Source organism: Pyxicephalus adspersus, chromosome 1, assembly GCF_032062135.1.
Source record: "Pyxicephalus adspersus chromosome 1, UCB_Pads_2.0, whole genome shotgun sequence".
Classification (NCBI taxonomy): Eukaryota; Metazoa; Chordata; class Amphibia; order Anura; family Pyxicephalidae; genus Pyxicephalus; species Pyxicephalus adspersus.
In genome coordinates, this window is record NC_092858.1 from 66,938,633 (window position 1) to 66,962,255 (window position 23,623).

General features: G+C 37.7%; 1 protein-coding gene across 2 annotated transcripts in view; it reads left to right on the forward strand.

Annotated features, from left to right (window-relative positions):
* The first annotated feature begins 3,410 nt into the window (after window positions 1-3,410).
* CYFIP1 (cytoplasmic FMR1 interacting protein 1) overlaps window positions 3,411-23,623 on the forward strand; it is a 54,554-nt gene continuing 34,341 nt past the window's right edge. Inside the window, exons 1-10 of one of the 2 annotated variants that reach the window (XM_072412801.1) lie at window positions 3,411-3,622; window positions 15,577-15,700; window positions 16,809-16,898; window positions 17,148-17,225; window positions 18,750-18,851; window positions 20,159-20,340; window positions 21,322-21,418; window positions 21,639-21,767; window positions 22,457-22,561; window positions 23,082-23,173. In XM_072412801.1, the coding sequence (XP_072268902.1) occupies window positions 15,584-15,700; window positions 16,809-16,898; window positions 17,148-17,225; window positions 18,750-18,851; window positions 20,159-20,340; window positions 21,322-21,418; window positions 21,639-21,767; window positions 22,457-22,561; window positions 23,082-23,173 (992 nt within the window). In that variant the 5' untranslated portion in view covers window positions 3,411-3,622; window positions 15,577-15,583. The remainder of the gene's footprint in view (window positions 3,623-15,576; window positions 15,701-16,808; window positions 16,899-17,147; window positions 17,226-18,749; window positions 18,852-20,158; window positions 20,341-21,321; window positions 21,419-21,638; window positions 21,768-22,456; window positions 22,562-23,081; window positions 23,174-23,623) is intronic. The other variant, XM_072412792.1, reaches the window with a different exon arrangement.

Genomic DNA, 23,623 nt, shown 5'->3' on the forward strand with positions numbered 1-23,623 from the left:
CATGGTCAATACTAGTGTACTCAATATTAGTCCTTTGCCTTCTGTCTCCCTTTTTGGGGATCAGATTCCAGAGATTGGTTCTGCTTTAAAGCCAAATCAGCATATTGCATAGTGATATCCTACAAAGTGCTGTTTATCTCCTTTCCGGTAATCCACACAGAACATTTTATCTATTACTGGTAAATTATTTCAACTAATGTGCCATTTTATTATTTGTCTAGGTTGGCAAAAAAAGTTACTTTCTTTTATTTTTTCACAGTGGAGTCCTTGGCTTTATCCCTAATGGCTGGAATGGAACAAAGTTAGCCTTAATGTGGACAGAGAACAATGGAGGCGGCTTATTCAGCTACAAAACTCAACTCAATAATGCTGCAGATGTATGTGTATTTATTGTAAAGAATAGAAAAGTTTTTGTGGACTATATATCATTGTTAAATAATTTATGGTAAAGTTATCTCAAAATTTCCACCTGTAAATAAAGACTTGTCTTTTTATATAGCTATTTCTTCCCGACCTATGGCTTATTATTTCAATATGCCCTTTGGTATCTTACAATCTGAGTGAATAATTCCAGGCCGCATAGAGAACAAGTACCACAAATTAAAATAACATCCTTACTTGTATATGTGTGTTTTTGTCTGTAGGGTAGAATGATTATGTTGCTAAAACTAAAATGTGCTTATTAATGAATATTTATTTTGCACTGACTCAATCTCTGAATAGATCTCCATTTCAGAGACACAAAGTGTTGATTTCCACAGTCCTTGCAAAGACCCAAATGTAGTAATAGCCATTTGTTTGTGTTTAGCTGTATTTAGTGAGCTTCTCACCTTCCCATCCCCCCCAGCAAAGGGTGAACGCTTTAATGTTTGTTGCATTTTATCCATCCATCAGGCAAGTTGGAGCTTTGCAAGTTAGTGATGGGTGAATCTGCCTGGGTTTAAAATGCCATGGATTTTTGTCTAATGTTAGCCAAGGAAACCTTGGAGGAAATCCAATTGCAATCAGTAGACTGGGGGAAATTCTGACATTTTTTTAGAGCTAATTGTGATGAGCACCTGCCAAAAAAGTGCTGACATCCAAGCACTTCTATAAGGGATAGGAACCAATGTTGAAAAGTTATTTTTTTAAATACCATACAGTGAAGATAAGGGTTGTTTTTTACATCACTGAGAGCAGTGTTAGAATTACTTTAAGACCTTAAAGCTGTACTTGATTATATGAATAAATATCACAGACAGTGTAAACTGGCAAGTCATGTTTGACCGGAATTCATTTTATTCTTAGCTTGACATACATACATTAACAGCAGCCCAATATGATGTATTTTTAAATGAAAAAAAAAAAGGCTTTAGCAACATCATATGATTTTATATTATAGTATAAGACCTGCTTTGATCTAACGATTGAAATTGGCCAGTGGTTGGTTGTGGCTGTCCCTGTTCTAGCCGATGCAAAATCGGTCTCCTGCACGCTCTTATTAACATGTAATAGAACACAGATCAGCAGCAGGACAAATGGACAATTTTCATTAGGATAGGATGCTGCTCAGTTCTAACTAGTCCTAACCTTTATTTTATTGGGGTGGATATTGCAAATTATATAGTGTGAGCTGTAAAGGCCATATCTACACTAAAAAAACAAAATGAATTCATACACCAGGAAAGAAAAATACAGCAGGAAAGGATACAGTTACTCAAAAAGCTAGCAATCACAAGTTAAGGACTGTTCCTTTAACTGCTCTCATCTCTTCCTCTTTAAATTGCCCCTAGAACAGTTTCCAATTCTCAGGCACTGGCTTCTTTGAACCGCTTCCCTTTTTATATTGAGAAGTCTGGTTTAACATAAACCCTGTTACTGACTCATTATAGTTTAAAGACCATGCAGGGCATTATGATTCTAACAAATAAATTGCCTTTAGCCCGTGCTAGTGGCAAACCTGGACCTCATCCCACTATTTCCATTTTTTTTATTTGTCCCAATGCAATTAAATACTTTTTAAAGATGACTATACATGTTACAATCAGACTTTACTATTGGCTGTATAGTGCAAGGGCCTGACACTAACTAGGTACAAATTATAATATTTATGAAGGTCCTCATATTACATAGGTAAATCTAAAGGTATTGTTAATCTGGACTGTAATGTGTATGATAAACTTTACAGGGATACCATGGAAGCATGCAGCTGCAGATACAGTGACTAGAGCCAAGGCCAAGCACTTACCTCTTAATAGGTAAATGTTTACCCCCAAATAATGAATGTGGCTTTGTTTAGGGGTCCAGATGTCCGCTTACCACATGTATGTGATCCCATCCTCACACAGATTTAATGGTAGTGTGAACCGTGTACAGCAATGGCTTCAGGAAGTGGAAACGCCAACTTTGCATGTAATCTGCTCTTTAGGATCTCTGCTATGGATTGCAGACATATAAGTGTATACAAAGGCTATGTTTTATCATTGTCATGAGGCTGTCTGACCTTCCATCTTTATTTCATTCCCCTTATAATTCTGTAGTATAGGGAATGAAGCTGAAACCTCCTCAAACTTAGACTACGTGCAACAATTAACGTTGGGAACTAACGACTGATCGTCTGATAATCGTTAACAAAAAAAGTGAACAACAATGCTGACGAACGAGGATTGTCCCTGGAAACGAAGGACCGTCCCGGCGGATCTTATTGGGCGACGATCGTCCGCTATCAATTGTGTGTACGGTCATGTAGTGCTCATGGATGGTTCTGTGATACACGTCACTTCCTGCATCAATCAAACCATCGTATCTAGTGTGTGTACATTATTGGTGGAATATAATATATATGGTTACAACATGTACAGAATCGTGCACAATACGATCGTTCAAATTAATGGTGAATAATGGTTGATCCGTCGTTAATTGTTTGTTTTCCAGCGATAATTATTGTACGTGTGTACCTAGCCTTATCCATGCCTTCTCCATGGTACAGAGGAGGGGCCTGCAGCCAGGAAATAAGCATTGTTTATTGGGTCATCCATCCAAATGTTTACATTGTTATATATGGAGCTGTGTGGAGAAAAGTCTGCTGAATTCAGGGCTGCCATTGCCACCTTTATATTATTACCACAGGCCTGGCTTTCACTACTTCAGGAAGAATTGATCAGCATGGCAGCCAGACACTGAGCATTTTCTGCAGGCTATATAATTCGGTGTATGTTATGTAATGGTAACATATATGTTGGTATAAGGTGTATGACACGTTTCATGGTATGCAGGTATGTGACATCAGGTAATGCTGGGCCCATAAGCCGCCCCCTCTATAGGGATGACTGACACAGCTCGCCCAGTCTCCTCAGCTTGGTGGGCGTGGCGGTTGGATCTGGAGGAGGGGGCGGGGCCTGCCATGGAGCGCTCGTGCCACTCCCCTGTGGCCTGGGAGGAAGGGTGTTTCCTGCTTGCCTGTAGGAAGTTTCGGCCTCGTAGTCTGTGTGAGGTAAAGGTGGGATAGGGAACCCCGGAGCCCCGGCACTGCTGAAGGCGGACTGCCGGACCAGCTCTCCATGTAAACAGTGCAACAGCTGGCGGGGACCAAGGGAGGATAAACATTCACCGATAGCAGCGCCGGAGAACTTCTAAACTCAGGGTGAGGAACTAAAATCACCGACTCCGCCATGTCCATCCCTCTGATACCCCCCCCCCCATATATACATATATCTCTATATACACAGGGAGCCTCATACACATAGCATGGGATTCTGCTCCTCTGTGTGCTATACTATGTTCCGGTGTGGGGAAACCTCATTATACATTGTTATTATAGAGGTGACATGTATGTATGTGTATATGTGTATATATTGTTATTATGGAGGTGACATGTCATGTAGTGTCTGTATGGACTGTATATCGGTGTATACAGGGAGAATTCTATACATTGTTATTATGGTGACACATTTATACTCTGTGCATGGACCTGGCTGTCTGTATAGGTGAGTGCTGGAGATTTCTATACATTGGTAATAGGGTGATATAGAGCTGACCTGGGCTGTCTGTTATCGGTGTATACAGGGAGAATTCTATACATTGTTATGGTGATATGACATATAGTCATTGCATATACTGTACGGTCTGTATATAGGGGAACTATGTACATTGTTATTCTGGTGACATGATGTGGTCCCTGTGGGGTGTGGGCTGTTTATATAGGTAAAAAATCTTATACTGATGAATATTATGAATTATGAATTTCCTGTAGGATATTCCCATAAAACATTCTAATTCAGAGATTGTACTATATACGGGTGTTCCAGGTGATGTCTCCCTGCACACCTCATCATACCCATGTCCTTGTTCATCATTTCCCCGCTACCCTGTGATTGTATGGGGTAAATGTAACAGCACACTGCTCACTAATGTGCTAATTACTAACATATTCTGCTTCACCAATGTGTAGTTAAAACATTATTCATTTTCTGCTTATTGCTACACTATGGCTGGGATTTCCCTTCACCTCCTGTCACAAAGAAGCCGGGAACTGAGGGCAACACTCCAGTTTTCATTAGGTGTACCCATTGAAAGACTTTCAAATGTTCTGGTGACCACTCCAAGACATTGTTTAGGATGTCTCCTCACTTTTTGTTGACAGTGGTCAACATGCATACATCTCAGCTAAGTTTGTTACCAATCTGTGTAACCTGTATATATAACTGACCAGTATGATCATTTTTATTCATCACATTATGTTCGATAACTATAAGTGTACCTTCATAAACAGAACTTTTTTTTTTTGTAGAATGTGGAAAAATTGGAATTTCCTATGCTGTCCTAGATTTGTAGATAACGCCACTCAATTTGTTCTGGTTAACCACCTGAGCGTTACACTGATTTCTAGATTTCTGTTCCAAACCTGCGTCACAGGTTTTCATGAAATTTTTTTTTTTAAATTGTAGACCTGTAACTTACAGAAATATGTCCGAATAGGGTTCTAGTAGATATCATGAATATAAAAAATGTTTGAAACACACAATCATGTAAAAAAAAAAAAAAACTTGGGGATTTTAGTGTAGGCGAAAAAATACGGGGTTAACCAAAAGAGCAAAAATATTTAGTGCGAGAAATTACGGGCTTAGCGGTTAGGGGGTTAAGCTATGTTCACGTCACCTATGACAGTCTCAGACAAAAATCTGACATGCACAGTGGTTCCCTAACGTTATTCAGTAACCCACCAAGGCAGATTGATGAACAACCAATGGGACACGATTGCTGTGCCATCCTATGGAGGTGCCACTCTCTCATCTCTCCCCCTCTCTTCTTCATAGAACAGACTGGCACTGTGTGTACAATACTTGTTCATTTACCTGTCACTGGAAATGATCATGAGAGATCATTTCCAATGACCGTCACGAATAAGAAAAAAAACTCTGCTGGACAGTGTGGGTGTAGGTACACACATACAATGGTTCTCGTCCGATAATTGGCTCAGGGCCGATATTGGACGGGAATCTGGCGTGTGTACAGCGCTCGTCCATCATCCGAACGACCGTCCTGGGGCGGATCCACGGATGATGGACAGGGAACAACCCTAATGGATGTGAAGGGGAGAGAGCACAGCAGGGTGCCGCTCCGTCGTTCTCCTCCTCCCCTCTCCATAGAGCAGAACGGTGCTGTATGTGCAGCAATTGTTCATGCATTGTGCAGTTGTTTGTCGTTAGGAATGTGAAAAATTCTTTCCCACAACAATTATTGCATGTGTGTATATAGCCTTAATGTAGGTTTTCACCTATAACAATCATGAGCAGCTGTTTCAGCAAAGAAGATCTACTATTTAATCTTTTGGACAAGAAATTAAGGAAAAAGAACTACCTTGCTGCACAGACAGCTAAAACAAAAACAACCTGGCCCTGTGGTTTTATGGCACGTCCAGACTAGCAGTATTTGCTTGCTATAAAAACATTAAATGAAATTGGTCCAGTTTTGATCCTGTGACTTGCAGTAGGAGGATGTAGTGTTGTCAGGTTTTTTTCAGATGCTGCTAGCTTCATCTAGGGGCAGCTCCTGCCACCTTGGAAGAGTTTAATCTGCTTGTCAGTGTTTTTAGTGTTTGCAAGCGTTTTTTCTTTCTTTTAAGCTTCTCCAAAAGAAAAAAAATTACTGCTAGGCTTTGCAACTGCTTGCAGCATCTGAAAAAATCCCAGGGATAGCTGTGTGTTACTGCTCCTGGGCGCCTAGTATTTGATGCCAGGAGCAGCAAAATCTGCAGATAAACACAGCTGGTCTAAACGTGCCCTAACCATTTCCTACTCTATCCAAAATTTGAAAAAAATGCTTTGGCCATAGATTCACTTGAATTACTCTAGTGGAATGTTTTTGTGGTTATTTTATCATTTTTTGATAACTTTACAAAGTGTAATGTCAGTGTCTCAGAGGAGTTTACAATGTTCTGAGTTGAGTTGCAGCAGAGTAGTTAAAGATATTTTAAAAAAGTTCAGGAGATGGAGCTCTTTAGCATCTAATAACTAATATATAATAACGTTTTGGGCGGACTGACCTTTATTTGTGAAACTTTGCTTGCTTTTCATTCTTCACCCCAATAACTGTATTTTACGTCATAAGTAATATTGCTTTTGCTGTTCTTGCAATATACACCATTTGTTCCTCCTTTTTGACAGAATTGTAGTCATTTTAGGGTTGCTTTGTCAACAGAATTGGTGAGAAATGTGAAAGACTCACTTCTCTCTTTAACCAACATTGAGGGAAGTGTTAACAAGAGACACTACGTTCACATCCTATGTTTTAATGTCTTGCCTTTACTAGAATATGCGCAGTGTGTTGACTTGCACCTCATATGAACAATTATATATCTGGAATGCTTCATTTTACTTAAACATCCAAACATTACCCAGTCACAACAATGACTGCCTTCACCTAGATCAGGGGTCAGCAAACTCCGGCCTTTAGGCCAGATATGGCTTAGCCCGTGATTTTTTTCCGGCCTAACGCCCCCTGGGCCATCCGGCTTAACGCCGGCAGGCAACCCACGGTGGAGCCGGAGCAAACTACCGAAGCCGCATGCGACTCTTGAGCCTCCGTGTAGTGGGGCTCCCTTTTCTATTTACTGCGGCCAGCGTTAACACTTCCATCGCCAGGGTAAATAGGAAACATACCCCCTCCTCCGTATTCATTGTGGAGTAGAGGGATTTCCCTTCAGTGGGCATTCCTGGTGGGCGGGGGGACTCGAGAGAGAGTCCGGCCTAGTATGCTCCTGCCTACCCCTGAAATGGCCTAGTGGCCAAAAAAGTTTGCTGACCTCTGACCTAGATGATGAATAAAGTGATATTTTACCTTTTTCCTCCGGCTTCCATGTGCTGGGTCTTCTAAACCTACATTCCTTTGCTGCTCCACAGTTTGTTGCATTCTTACATAAGGAATGTATAGTGTATGAACAAGATATTGACCTGTTTTTAGTCTTTAGCTGTCTCTTCAAATATCTATTTGAATAGTAATGGGGGGAAAATGGTTCTTTTGCTCAAAAGTGGATATTTGAAATAAACATGGGTACGTATCACAAAACCTTACCTGTTCTAATAAATCCAGCTTAGTGATCAAAATGGCTATATGAATTGGATCTGTTTCTTGTGCACAGATAAATAACATAAATATCCCACATATGTTCAGCTGATTACTGTCCCTGGAAACAACTTTGTGATCATTTCAAGGTATAGATGAATGAACAAGCACTCTTCTGTTGTATGGTTAAAGGAAGGGGGAGAACAAGCAAACGGCACCTGCTACATTTTTTTTACAATTGAAGTGAAAGGCTGTCATTCCTAATTCGTTGTTTATCAATCTGCAATGGAGGATTGATCAACCTCATTGTAGAGCACTATACATATGTCAGGGATAAGGCCAGCCCTTTGTCACGGGTTCTAGAGATTTGATGTGCATACATGGCCTAGATAATTCTTTTCCTGTTTTAACAAGTCTGGCTGAGTATAGCATTTAAATGTACAGATTTGATTGGATTTGTGATGGAATAAAATATGTAAATACCTTCAGATCTGTGAGGTTATTGAGATAATACTTTGCACATACTGCCTATTGAAATATATTGTAATTATAGCAGGGTTCACTGAAGACCTAAAAATTATTTCAAAGATTCCCCAAAATTTAAAGGGTTGAGAAATGCCACCATAATGGGTTCATCTTTAAAATAGAAATAAACTGATTTTTCCAAAAGAGTTACATTCGAGCCATGCTCCTGGTGATGATAGTCACAGTTGCCAGTGTACTTATCTTCACCAAACATTCAAGTACTCAGGTGGATGTGCAGCACCATCCACAGATCTAAATAGACGGTGCCATCTTTATAAGGGGCGTGTGTTTTGTTCCACTTTAATTGTTTTCAGGGAACTGAGGTAAGTGTATATCAAAAGGGCCAGTCTATGAGAAGTGGATATTTTTGTGATTTGTGATTGTTTGGTATGATTTGTTTATTTTTCATTCACTAATTGACACGCATAAAGCACTGGTATGAATGAAAAGACTGTGAATTAAATATATATGTGTGTGTGTGTGTGTGTATATGTGTGTGTATATATATATATATATATATATATATATATATATATATATACACACTTATGATGTTCTTTTAAGGTTTTCTTTGTACTACTGCAACTTCGGGACTCTTAAGCTGGTATAGAAAAACAAAACTTAATGAGCTCCATGATTGGAGGAGAGTTTAGTTATGTGATCTGTCACATGACTGGCTCCCCAAGAATTGCAGCACTGTATTTGCCCTATTCATCAAGCTTTTGGGAGTTTGGCCCCTAAACACTGCAGCCCACTTTTTAGGAGCAAGTTGGGCCTTGTGTGTGCAGCAAAGCACAGAATAATGGAATTCAGATAGTGATTTCTGCCCTGTGTTTCAAAATATCCCCTAAAACCTCTAGTCCTTTTGTTTAGATAAAGTTTTTGAAAGGTTGCTCGAAAACGGATGCTGAAGGTATATGTTTCATTAAATTAATTTGGTGAATGATCAATTTTCTTTTTTCAGAAGTTGTCATTCTCCATATTCTTAGTATGTAAATACAAGACTCATTATTAACTTTACTATAAGGAGCGGGTTGATATTAGTGCTTTGGGCCTTGACATTTAGGAGTTAACCTCCCTGCATGTGTAAGCATGGAACAAAGCTGAAGTCCATTTTGTGTTTGTTCGATTGTCACCGCTGTCTTCTCTATTCAGTCCACACTCTATTTACACCATTGTTCATTTTATAATAAGGTAAATGTGTATTGTCAGCACATCCTTCTGTGTGACATGATTATAGCTTCCCTCTTTTTTCTTTTCTATAATCAAAATCGCTGTGGAAGCATGTACTTAATGCCCACAAAGGAGACTTTAACCTCCCTAGCGGTATTCCCGAGTGTGACTCGGGGTGGAAAAAATTGCAAAAAGCGGTAATCCCGAGTCACACTCGGGGTACCTTTGAGGGTCCCTCTTACCTTATCCCCGCGCTCCAGTGGCGATCTCACGATCCCGCTGTGATGGCGGGGCGCTTCTCCGTCGGGGGCGTGGCCGGGCGGGAAATTTAAAAGCAGATTACGGAGTAATCTGCTTTTAAATACCGCCCGGGTCCCCACCACCCCGATGCACGCATCTGCAGTTAGATGCGATGCACCATGCAGGATTTCTGCTTGGTGCATCGCATCTAACTGCAGATGCGATCACCAATAGTAAATCCAGAGGGTGATGCCAGCGGAGATTTCCCGCTGGCAGCAGCCCCTGGACCTACTGCCTGCTCCCTGCTCGCATCACCCGGAGATCAGCCTCCGGGAGATGCGAGCAGGGGAATGAAGTAGGGCGGGGACATCCCCACCGCATCACCCGGCAAGATGTGTGACATCTTCCGGATGATGCGGTGGAGTGATGGATTCTGGGGGCGGGAAATTTAAAAAATTTTTTTAAAGTAAAAACACATAAAAACATATAATAAAAGTATAAATACATATTGTAGTGCACCAAGCATCATTGCCCAGTGCCCTGATTTACATTTTGCACGCTATTAGCCCTGACCTTGATCTAACCTTTTAATGACTTTTTAATCACTTCCTGAATTGAAGTAAATTTTTTTTTCTAAAATCTGCATATAATTTATATTATTATTTATCAATAATATTGCACCCTTGTCTGGAAAATTTCAGAAGCAAATTTTTGATAAAATTTTTTTTTTGGATAAATTACATTGTTTTGGGCTAATATTTCGTTATTTTTTATAATAATGATTTATAATTATGTATTATTTTATAAATTATGATTCTAATATAATAAATAAATATAATAATTATACCCGGGAGTTAATCCTAAGAATTACAGGCCCACAATATAAACAAAAATTTCTACGCAAAAAAAATAGAATCACTTTTTGCATCAAAAAATGACAGAATTAGAACGCTAGGGAGGTTAAGTGATTGCATGAATTTAAATGCAAAAAAGCAAAACCGTAGCATTTTTTTTGCCTTTAAAACATCCACCATTTCCTGTGTTACACCACATTATGAAGGTACCTCAAGAAACAAAGCCACAAGAGATTTAGAAGTGAAAGGTTTTCTTGTTTGTGGTCACAACGTTGGCCCTGATTTAACAAGTGAGTACGCGGAAGCTCGACGCGTGTATTTACGGGCCAATATACAAGACGTATTTCCGCGAGTTGGAATCAGAGCCGAGTGCTAGTGCGCTCGCCTTCACTTGCCAGCCGGATTCCTGACTTGATAAAATAGCAATAGGGGTAGAGAATCCGCCAATTAAGACAATTAGTTTGCAGCTGTGCAATTCAGCAGGATCTGTCAAGCTGTCAGTGGTGAGGTCAGAGCAATTAATTAGCGCACACCTGCGCCCATCTACAGTCCATTACAGGTCAGTTTAAATCTTTAATGCTTCATCTTCTTTTGGGTAAGTGCTACATTTTATGTTACATTATACTCATTCCCAAGTTTGCTTCATTTATTATTACATTTGTTGCACTGTTTTGATACTTTTCGGTTTGCTTTGCAACACTGCAAACTAATTTAGATCAAGCTGTATATATACTAATTAGCATTTTATAATATATCATCACACAATGAATGTATGAATGTAAAAAAAAATATCAGCAAGCATTTGTGATCTGATTCAAATTTCATTGAAGTTTGGTTTGATAGAAATCAAATATTTGAAAAAAGGATTATTGTCAAAGGTGTTTTAATACATGTCTCAAGAAACATTTAGTGATTTCACTTGTGTGTGTATGTCAAAGTACATTTAAATGCATATAAATATATGTTTTTATCATATATCGTTATTACTATTTTAAGTGGACTGGTGTGTGTGTGTGTGTGTGTGTGTGTGTGTGTGTGTGTAATAATCCATGAATTAATTATATTACAAATATATAAATTATATAAAGATTTCTTTGTATATGACTCAATACAGCTTTTTTTTTTTGAGTTCAATACAAAGTTATTTGAATTTCCCGCCCCGCCTCCCGCCCGCACCGACGCGTGCAGCGACGTCACCGGGAAACCCCGGAGATTGTCACTGCACACGCCGGATGAAGACAGAAGATGTCTCCGGAGGAGCTGCGGGGACAATGTAAGTATTTTTTTTTCAGTTGTAATCCGATTGTCATACAATGTTGTATGACAATCGGATTGCATTGTAACGCATGTTTATATTTTTAGCTACCCTGCGCCCGGTTCGGGGTAACCAATAGTAGCAAGTTTTCTTACCGCAAACCAAGCGCGGGCTAACCGCCCAGGTGGTTGTACTGCAGTGTATGCATTATTTAGGTGTTTACATAAAACAAAAAGTACTAGTATATAAAACTTCCAGGGACAAATCCACTTTGTGCCAAACATATTTTCTTGCTTTTCCAGCCTTTCAGGGTGTTTATGCAGGTTCAAATGGCATTTTAGACCTTGGCCAATTATATATTGACTTACTTACCTCAGCTTGGTATTGTAAGTACCTAACTGCTTTAACCAGAAGCAATATCCTCCATGAATGTTGCTTGGAGCCAAGCCCATGACATTAGAAATCGTAGGAAGAAATAGGAATTCTTTTCAACATGTTAAGCAATATGCCCAAAAAATCCTCTTTGCTTATTTCTTTTATATTTATATGTACACACATAAATGCATATATATATGTATGTATGTACATACATGAAGCAAAAAAATATACACCGGAGTGAGGATCCTTCTCTGGAAAATTTTTCAACTGAAAGAACACTGTTCACAAAGTTCATGCGCACATAGTGCGTTTTATTAAGCCAATTGTCCTGTTTTTAGCCATTCAAACAAATCGTAGAAGGGAACTGCTTAAAAACAAGCATAATTGAATTTTTAAATTGTAGGTTCTGGGAAATTGTAAAGGAGATCACATAAAAACAACCCCCCCCCCCCCAAAAAAAAAACAAACCACAATTTAAAAAAAAAACTTTATTCAAAATATATTTGCTAAAAGGTCTCATTAAAATATAGGGAAAATATAAATGACAAAATAAAAAAAAAAACACATGTAAACCCACACTTCCATATAAAGCCAAATTATTAACATGACCCAACAAATACTGCATTCCAAAAATACAAATAAATACATTCTTAATTGCAAAATGGACATTGAAACATTCAAAGTTGAAAAAAACATCTATTGTGCTAAATGGTAAGCAAAGTATCAAATGTAGCAACATAGATTAGACTAACAAACAAAACAACAGCCCCTCCTTGAAAAAAAAAATGAGGACAAAATAAAAAAGCAAGTTAGACAACACCCTTATATATGCTCATAATAATGCACAATAAATAACATGCAATTGGGCGTGCACAATCATTTATTGATCCGATCCTTTAGAGAGATATATATATATATATATATATATATATATATATATATATATATATATATATATATATATATATATATATATATATATATATATATATATATATATAGAAGCAAGCAAGAATTTGTGTGTGCTTTTGACTTTAGTGGCAAAAATCTAGTTTGCTGGCAAAAGCGAGCTCTCGCTCACCAGAGCTCGCTGGAATACTGAATATTGGAACGGTGGTTTATTGTAGCCGTGAGAGACAAAAGAACCCTCAAAATCCCAGTGCTCAAAAATCAGAGCTTAATGTGCATTGTAATGGGTGAAAAAAGTATTTGATCCCCTATCAACCAGTCTGGAGACTGGCTGGCCACTCCAGGACCTTCATGTGCTTCTTCTTGAGTCACTCCTTTGTTGCTTTGGCCGTGTGTTTTGAGTCATTGTCATGCTGGAATACCCATCCACGACCCATTTTCAATGCCCTGGGTGAGGGAAGGAGGTGTTCACATGGCCCTGTCCATTGTCCCTTCGATGCAGTGAAGGGGTCCTGTCCCATTAGCAGAAAAACACCCCCAAAGAATAATGTGTCCACCTCCATGTTTTACGGTGGGAATGGTATTCTTTGGGTCATCGGCATCATTCCTCCTCCTTCAAACACAGCGATTGAATTGATGCCAAAGAGCTCAGTTTGGGTCTCATCTGACCACAACACTTTCACCAAGTTCTCCCCTGGATCATTCAGATGTTCATTGGCAAACTGCAGACCGGCCTGTACATGTGCCATCTTAAACAGGGGGACCTTCTGGACTCTGCCAGATTTCAGACCTTCACGGCGCAGTGCGTTACCAATTGTTTTCTTGGTGACTATGGTCCCAGCTGCCCTGAAGTCTTTGACAAGTTCCCCCCGTGTAGTTCTGGGCTGCTTCGTGGATGTTCTCATGATCCTTGCAACTCCACGAGGGGAGATCTTGCATGGAGCCCCAGACCGAGGGAGATTTACAGTTATTTTGTATTTCTTCTATTTGTGAATTATCGCACCAACTTGTCACCTTCTCGCCAAGCTGCTTGCCGATAGTCTTGTAGCCCAGTCCAGCCTTGTGTTAGGTCTACAATCTTGTCCCTGACATCCTTGGTTTGAGCTGTGCAGCACAGCTTTGGTTGGTAGGATACACATCATTCCCAGCTTCCTCCCCTTTTGTCAGGAATGAATCTACCTGTGCTGGAGTTACGCCATTCCAACCCGATCCATCAAGATGGCAAATAATTCAAAGAGGAAACTAAGAAAGAAGTAGGTGACAGTGCCCTGCAAGAGAGCAGGGACAGGTGAGCAATGTGGGCTCTGGTTTTGCTTAACATTTATCGTGTTATATGGTGGAATGATAGGACTTGTAGTTTACACACGAGTGATAAGGATGTTTGTGCATTCTTTTCAGCTCACAGAGCACAAGGACATTTCTGACAAGATCAATAGGTCATTTCTGTGCTTGCTGAAAATTTTCTCAATCAACAAAGTGAAAATCAATGCAGCCACCACATCTGGGGACTAATAAACTGCAATACAAAATACATTTTGTATGTTTAGAAAAGCTTCCAGTTTTGTGCAGCTGCTTTATATTTCCTTCTGTGATGGAACATGTATGGTTTCTTATAAACTGGGTCTAGATTTAAAGATTTTTCACATCTGACCTTTTTCTGAGCTCTGTCTGGGGCTGACACTCGGTTACTACTCAAACTCATGTGAACATATTCCTGTTTTTTTTACATTTAGTGAGTTTTAGTTGCTTATGTTTCAGTACAAAACTGTCTGTTCTGGTAAAAGCAACAAATATATAGCATGCTGCCAGAGACTGATTACCAACTTGTCAATGTTACAGGAAGTTGCTGGTTCCGTTTTATCTCTTGTGCAGGGTGTGATCTTTAGCTGGACATGGAGCATTACACAACAAGCTGTTTTGTATTACTACCAGATGAGTTATTTTATCCAGGGTGTGTCCCCAAATAAAGCTTAAGGGACACTCCTATGGGGAGGGAAACTATATGATCTGATTATTATTGGCACTGAATTGAAATGTTTTCACTAGAAGTTTTGTCTTCATTTTTCTTTTATTTATCTGTCTCCATGATGGCAAAATTTCTGTTTGCCAGTTTTAGGGCACATTTATACCTAATCATTGCATGTTATTGCATGTGCAAAGGTTTGCTATTGTTTTTAGCATGCTAATTTACATATAAGCAGTGTATTAAAATTGTTAACATGTATTGGGTAAATCCTTATCTGTTTTGAGGGATCCTAATAGTGATAGCATCATAAACTAAATAAAAATGAAAACAAAGAAGTAGTAAAAACACTTAGGTCTGGAGCCAACCTTAATTTGAAATAAACCTTGTTATCCTGAGTTGTAAGGAGCACAGGCATTTAGAAGGTTTGTCGTTCGGGTCTGCAACTCTTTTCAGGTACAGCATGGTATCAGAGAGGCTACTAAAGAAACACTTACTGATTTCTTATTTACTGCATTATACTACTTTTGATTTGTACTTGTTATATATGTAGAACAACCTTTATGGTCCAAGCAGGGAAAACATGTTGCTGCTAAGACAGCCAATGTTGCCAAGAAGAATATGACACGTATTTGTTCTCTCCTTTTCTAAATTTTGCTTATTGTAAACATTGTGTTTAACATTGTTTTGAAATTGCCCTGTTTCCTATTAATATATTTGCCTTTTGGATTTTACAGCCTAAGAATGACGACCCAAGTAACACTTGAAGATGCCCTGTCCAATGTGGACCTGCTGGAGGAGCTACCTTTGCCTGACCAGCAACCCTGCATTGAGCCACCTCCCTCATCACTATTGTATCAGGTTTGTCCTGTAGACTCTGCCATCTGCTAAAAAAAAAAAAAAAAAAAAAAAAAAAAGATCTTTTTAGTCTCTAGCTAGATTGCGTTGATTTTTGCATTTGTATATCCCTTATGGATCTGATGAATTTGTTTTACATTTCTTGTGTGGGCCATGATTTGTCAAAAACCTTGTCTTGATATCAGACAACAAAGGTAAAAGGTTGCCTACACGCGCTCAATTATTGTCACTGAAAACGATCTTTCATGATCGTTTCCAGCGACAAAGGAGTGACAGAGGACAGAATGAGTGCTGTACACACAGTGATATTCTGATCTATGCGGAGGGGGAGAATGAGTGAGCGGCATCCATCCCACTGTGAACTTCACCCTTCACTTGTAGTCATTGTCAGGACAGATCCATGAATGACATTGGGCTGACCTCTAAGTCGAATTCTCACCCGAGACAAGCCTGTTCTTATCGGGCGAGAATCATCTAATGTGTGTACTTGGCCTTTAGAGCCTTATACCATGTAAGCCAATGATTGATTCAGAAATGTTGTAAGTACTAACTCAGTTTAATGCAAATGCAGTCTTTTTAGGTTAGCTTTAAAACTTTCTTCATGCATTGTATGATCCTAATCATTTAAGAAGGGATCTAAGCCTTTTAAAAACTTGGATTTTTATTAGCTTATGTTGACCAGTAAAGGTTATCTCCTAAACTACAACTTTTCTGCCTTGCGATAATACAGGAATGCATACCATACATTTATTTTTTATTCAACCTTTAGAAAGAAAAGATGAAACAGAACTGAAATTGTTTTGTTTCTTTTTTCCTATTTTAAATCTAAAGTTACTTCAGTTAAAATGGTAATTCTTTTTATCATCCATTCCTTAAAATATATACAATATAAATGTTTTGAAATAATCTTTAGACTAAAGATGCTTTAGTGACATCATAAGCAGATCAGAGTTTACCTCTTTGATCTGCACATGAAAGAAGTGTAATGGCAGTAGCAGAATTATTGTGTTTTTTTTTAATGCATGTTCTCAAGTTATTTTCTAAACACGTATATGTATCAGCTGTCAGTGAAGAAATTCTTCATTTAATTATTCTGTTTACTAATTGGCAGCCAAATTTTAACACTAACTTTGAAGACAGAAATGCCTTTGTTACTGGAATTGCAAGATACATTGAACAAGCAACTGTCCATTCCAGTATGGTGAGTAAGAGCTCTATTTCAGACTGACTTTTTTCATAGTTTATCTGCAAAGTTTTAACCTTAAACTGAATATAAATAAATGAAAGTTGGAAGTTGTATGGCATGATAAATAATGGTTTCATATCCACTTGATTTTTCTAATGTTATTCAATATGTGATGCATGGTATAGTAAGTTTTTTTTATCTGAGTAATGAAATAAATTTATTTGTCACATGATTGCTTAAAGAAATGCTTTACTTTTACCTCAGAATGAAATGCTGGAAGAAGGACAAGAGTATGCTATTATGTTGTACACATGGAGAAGCTGCTCAAGGGCTATTCCACAAGTAAGTGATTATAATAACCCATTCTTCAATATCATACAACATCAGATTTTTTTTTTTTTTTATTATGATTGATTTAAAAGCACCATGTGTGTGTAAAAGTGAAGGTCTGTTACATCTGCACTGTACTGACTAGGTAGCTTAAAAAGTAGCCAGAATGTTTAAAAAAGACCCATTTCTAGTTAACAATTACATTATAGTGTCTATTGAACTGTTTAAAAAATAGGATTTGCTGGCTTATGTATTTGCACTAAACAAAATTCAAATGAAGAAAAGAAATTTACAAAAATATATAAATTTACAAAAACAAGAATACTTGTTTACAAAAACAAGAACTAAAAATTCAGTGGATGAGCTTTTTATGTTTAGTCTTGTCACAGAAAAAGTCTTCTTTATGAGAGGCTTGTTTGCACTTCTAAAAGACTTAAGTAAATCATTCTTTAGTGATCAATACCTTAAACTGTTGTGTACGTTTCATTTTGTGTTACTAATTTAATCAGTGACTTTGTTAGTCAGACACATTTGTTGTTATTATTATTAACAAAGGGTTTAATATTGTGCCTAGTACGTTTTTGTTTTAAACATTGATGATTTACCCTAAGAGACTATGGCCCTGATTTAATAACCCCCCCCCAGCAGTTCTCGGGGTGGATTTTCTAGGAAAAAATGGGTATTCCTCACACTCCCCGCAGGTCCTGGGGACATGTCCTTGCTTCTTCATCTCCAGCCGTGAACTGCAGAGAGGAGATTTACGGGGTTTCCCAGTGACGTTAGTACATGCGTCGGTGCGGGCGGGGGGATTGGCGGGAATATAAAATAATTTTGTATTGAATTCAATACAGAATAGCTGTATTGAGTCCAATACAAAGAAATATTCATTTAATATATATAAAATTATATTATATATTCTACTGTACACTTACATTACATGGTTACATTTTTTTTAACAGATTTTTGTGTTTTGTTATTTAAAGTTTATTATTAAATTTATTAAATATTGGTGAGTTATGCCTAGGAATTATAGCCTACAATGAAAAATACATTTCGTGCAAAAATTTATACCGCTTTTTGCGTGGAAATTTGCACTGAATTAGACCGCTAGCGAGGTTAAAGTTCTCCAAGGCCGGAGAGAATACACTTTCATGAGTGAAGCTGGGTGATCCAGCAAACCTGGAATGAATCTGGTCCAGGATTGAAAACATTTACTAACAAATAGCTAATGACTTTTAGGAAGTCCATTCCAGGTTTGCTGAATTACCCAGCTTCACTGATGAAAGTGTATCCTCTCCAGCCTTGGAGAACTTTAATAAATCAGGGCTTATGTCTTTGCTTAATTTATATATTAATGTAATTGCCTTGATTTAAACCTATGTCTTCACAGATTTGTTTCTGTGAACTGTGATGGTTTAGTCATAAATCTTATTTTATGTATTTTAAAACAATATTTTGCTGGTTTCAAACCGGGGACAACAAATTGAGAAGATCCTTTTTACTATATTCTTAAAATGTCCCTTTTTTTTCTTGTAGGTGAAATGTAATGAACAACCTAATCGTGTGGAAATCTATGAAAAGACAGTGGAAGTGTTGGAACCAGAGGTCACCAAGCTGATGAATTTCATGTATTTTCAGGTACTTGTTTTTCTGTTAACCTAATTAAGCTTTGTATATCCTTTAACCTGCAGGTACTGATTTGAAATTACTGTGTAGCAGCTGATCACCTACTGCTTCTCCTACTGCAGAATTCTCATTGTGTTTATGTTTGCATGGGAAAAGCCAAAGATGTCATCTTGGACATCATTAAAATGTACCACTCTGGTAGTTAATCAAGCCAGGACTGGACAGCATCATAAATGCAGTAGTAACCTATCACTTTCTGATCACAGTGACTAAGGGAGATTCAAATTGAAAGTCATCCATTCTGCCCTGATCGTATCCAGTCCGCCATAAAAAAATTTCAAAAAGCAGGGTAAAAAATGGTTGGGGGAGACCTACCTGCTGACACAGGGCAACCTTGTGATCCCTTTTCCCAACAGCTCCTCCTACAAGAGTTTAACAAGCTTGATAATACAGTCACAGAAAGAATTGAAAACTGCTTTTTAGCTTTAGAAAGACAGTAATGAACAAAATAAATGCTGAGACATGCTCTGGAGTTAAGGAGGGAAGTTTAAATTGTGGTCATAAATGGAAAATGGAAATTCCTAGATACTTCCCACCCCTTTTTTCAGTATTGGGATGTAAACATGCATGTCAACAACTGCATTTTGTTCAGTTGGCTTTGGGCTGTAATATAGAAGTCATCATTTCTGTATGTAAAAAATGTTTCTCTGCCTTCCCAGCTTTCTTTCCATTTCTTTTTTGGGCTCACCTGTATCCCCTGGGAGTCAGGTTTGTCCATTGGTGTTGTCAGGATGGAGATTGAATATCTTTCTTGATCTTTTCTAAAAGCCATAAAGATTTAAAGGGCCAGTTCATCCTTGCATTCTTTTATAATCCACAAAAATGGCCATATAAGGCAATCTTTAACTTGGAACTTTATGCATCCTTTTTGGTAAAATGACATGCATGTACAATTCTTGTTTGAAATCTGGTTACTGCAAACAAATAATTTAACGTCACTTTGTTAAATAGGCCAGTTTGTATTTGTTTTTGGCTTTTACTATGGGGAATATTAAATCTTTTTTACTATAATACTTCTACTTACTATGGACTACATCTTGAAAAATTTATGATAATACTTTCTTTAGATTATTGTTTATATTGTCATATACATAAAGAATAATCTTCATCTTGCACACAACATCTGTATATTTATATTTGAGAGAATTTGGAAGTAATGATGGATTTAGATTTCTTGAAGATAGACTTTGTTTGTAATAAGATGAGGTAGCTGATCTAGTAATATCATAAGTAACAGCATACTGTTCTTTTCCCTTTAGAGGAATGCCACTGAACGCTTCTGTGCTGAAGTGAAACGTTTGTGCCATGCAGAAAGAAGAAAGGACTTTGTATCTGAGGCTTATTTAGTAACACTTGGCAAATTCATCAATATGTTTGCTGTTTTGGATGAGCTAAAAAATATGAAGTGCAGTGTAAAAAATGATCATTCAGCCTACAAAAGGTGAGACAGTAGGTCTGCTTCCGGCATCTACTATAACACTCCTAATATTAGTTAATTAAGTAAAAATTCATTATGGAGGGATGGAAACCTTTATAATGGTCACAACAGCTTATCAAACCTAAACCTAAAAGTGCAGATATTTCAGTCTCAAACCCTCTAACGTTGAACAGTTTCTAAAAAAGTGTTCTCAAATGTTGGAAAGAAAAAGTAACACCACACCACTTGAATAAATGTCAAAAAACTATGTTTATTATTCCACCAAACAACAAGCTGAGGGCTTAAAAAGGACATATCAAAGATGGATCCTCGGTGATAAAAGCAGCTATAATAAATAAAGCCAGATCAGATTGTTGCCAGAAATCTTAAATTGAGGAATCAAAAGTTCCTGAATATCCTTTAGACCCTTTTTAGTGTTCCTCACATAATGTTCCTTACATATTGATCTACATAATCTCTTTAAAGAGGGAAGATCAGCTGATCTAATTTCTGATCCCCCTTAACAAATGTGTAAACATCATGTTTAATGTCTAGACATTCTTTCTTTTACTCTTAATTTATCCATACCCTTAACTTAGGTTTTGGAACCTATAGTTGCACTTTTAAGTTTGTATGATCAAGCTGGTCGTTATTACAGAAAGAGAAAGGCAATCTCCCTTCTACAACAATGTGATTTACCTGCCTGATGGCCCTGGGTTTCCTGGCAAAAAGCTGTGTCAGCTTTGGTTGCAAGGGAAACTCGGCATTCCTGGCTGCTTCTTCATGTTCTGGGATGAATTACCTCATCATGTCATCCAGCATGGCCAAAGATTGCCCATAGGAGGAAAAACAGAAGCCAGATGTCAGTGCTTGTCTTTGGAACGTGGACAGGCGAGCTGGCCTGGGTGTAGTCTTCCTTTATTATAAATCTTGTAAGTGTTTTAGTGTCAGGCCAGTATTTTATTTATTTATTTTAATTTGTTCTTTGGTTTTCCTTTTTTAAAGGGCAGCACAGTTTTTACGTAAAATGGCAGACCCACAGTCCATCCAGGAGTCTCAAAATCTCTCTATGTTTCTTGCCAATCACAATAAGATAACCCAGGTATGTGGAAACCACCTATATTTTTTCTTTATATGCATTGTTTTATCATTCTAATAAACAGTATCAAAGTACCAATATGAATGTTGATTTGAACAAAAAATATTGGTATGGAAGGATTTATGGCTTACCATAAGCTAAGGAGTACAAAATGGCAGCCTGCCATCTGTCTGGTTCTAAGATGCCTCAAAAAGTTACAACAATGTTTTTGTCTAATTTGCAGTCGTTACAGCAGCAGCTGGAAGTCATTCCAGGCTATGAAGAACTCCTTGCAGATATAGTGAACTTGTGCGTTGACTATTATGACAACAAAATGTATTTGACACCTGGGGAGAAACACATGCTACTAAAGGTAAGGAGAAGAGTGAATTGTGTCTGTGCAATGTGAGTGTTCAAAAGAGAATAGATAATCAAAGAGTCACATGCAATTTCTTGCTAGGGTTTTGTTTTTTTGCTTGCCACCAGAGTTTTATTTGTGTGAATATATGTGGGTCTCGCTTATGTACTTTAGCTTTCCTCCAGAGTCCAGTCACATATTGCTGTTTTAGTTGGCTTGTGTTGGCCATGACAATGTTTTTATTTAATCAGGGCATCTGAGTGTAATTTTACTGTGTGCAAATCTGTTAAGTTTAAAATCACAATCATTTTTCTATAGTAAGTGTACACCTTAGAGCTTTGTTTGTTCAAAATGTGAAAATATGTTTATTTACAGCTTAATACCAGTCTTACCTAGACTCATGCTTAGTTCTACCTAATCAGTAGACACCTCATTGACATTTACTGTTACTGCCCGCCTGATTTTCATTGTACTTAAGGTGCAGTGACCCATTTACAGTCAAAATATCTTAAAATTGACAAAATTAGGTAACATATAGATATGTAATTCCTCTAGTAAATGTAACTATCCTTGATTGTTAAGAAAAGTGTTTTCCCCTAAAGAGCTAAGCAAGAAGTAGAATCACACTTCAGGGTGTCTGGTATTCTTGTAGGACTCTGGTGTTGTACATATATTTATGCAGCATCTCTTTGATTGGTCTCTAGGTAATGGGATTTGGATTGTACCTCATGGATGGGAATGTCAGCAACATCTACAAACTGGACGCTAAAAAGAGAATAAACCTGAACAAGATTGACAAGTTCTTTAAGGTAAAATGGAAAGAATGAAAAGACTGATGTGTTCATACATTGTTTATAAATGATACAAGTTGTGTTTTGGTTCAAATTGAGCTTAAAAATTCCTGTCCATGCTTTATATCCATTTTGCTTCGGGCAGACCGGAAAAGGCAAACCACCCTTGTCTTGTTTCCCCCCACTTTCTGTCAGAACAGAGTCGTCCCCCCACCACTTGTGCATGCATCACAGGGACAGGAAGTAAGGGCACCGACAAGATTAATCTTTTACTCTTGTACCCTCGATCCAAAGTAAAAAAAATGCCTGGAGATAAGCTTTAATAAGCCATTGTCATGTTTTTAAATCAAGCCTTGTAAACCTGCTTTTGGGCAAGTTGAGCCAGATGATTTTTTTATCTCACTGCTCTTGTACAAGATTAGTAAGTTCAATGTTAGTTTTGCAAATGTGGTATATGAGCTGTTATTTCATCAACATATTGCATTCATAGTAATTTTCCTATGAAAATGAATATTTTTTTTTATTTCTCTGAGTACAGCAGTTGCAAGTGGTGCCCTTGTTTGGTGACATGCAGATAGAATTGGCAAGATACATTAAGACCAGTGCCCATTATGAGGAAAATAAGTCTAGGTAAGCATTCTTCTTTCAGTCTCTGTACTAAACATTTTCTACTTTACCAAATCATTCATACAATCCTTAAATTAATATTTATTATTTAAATATTTCCATAAAAAAAAAGAAAACCTTTTCATGAAAGAAACATAGATTCTGTTTTCTTTGCTATACTTCTGAGAATGTTATTTTCCCAGCTGTCATGGTGACCCTCTGAATATGTAACAAATATACCAGAATGTAAAAAATATACCAGTACTGAAGCCGAACAGCAGGGGAACTAGCATGTTCACAAACACACCATCTGTGCCAGACAACATGCTATCTTGTCTGTAATGTTTTAAAAGCTACAAATTATCATTGCATGAAAGATTCACTTGCCCTAACAATGTAAATTTGAATGTATATCTCATATCTAATGCCTGAACATTGCAGTCAGATGTTACTGGCACATTTATGGTGGGGAAC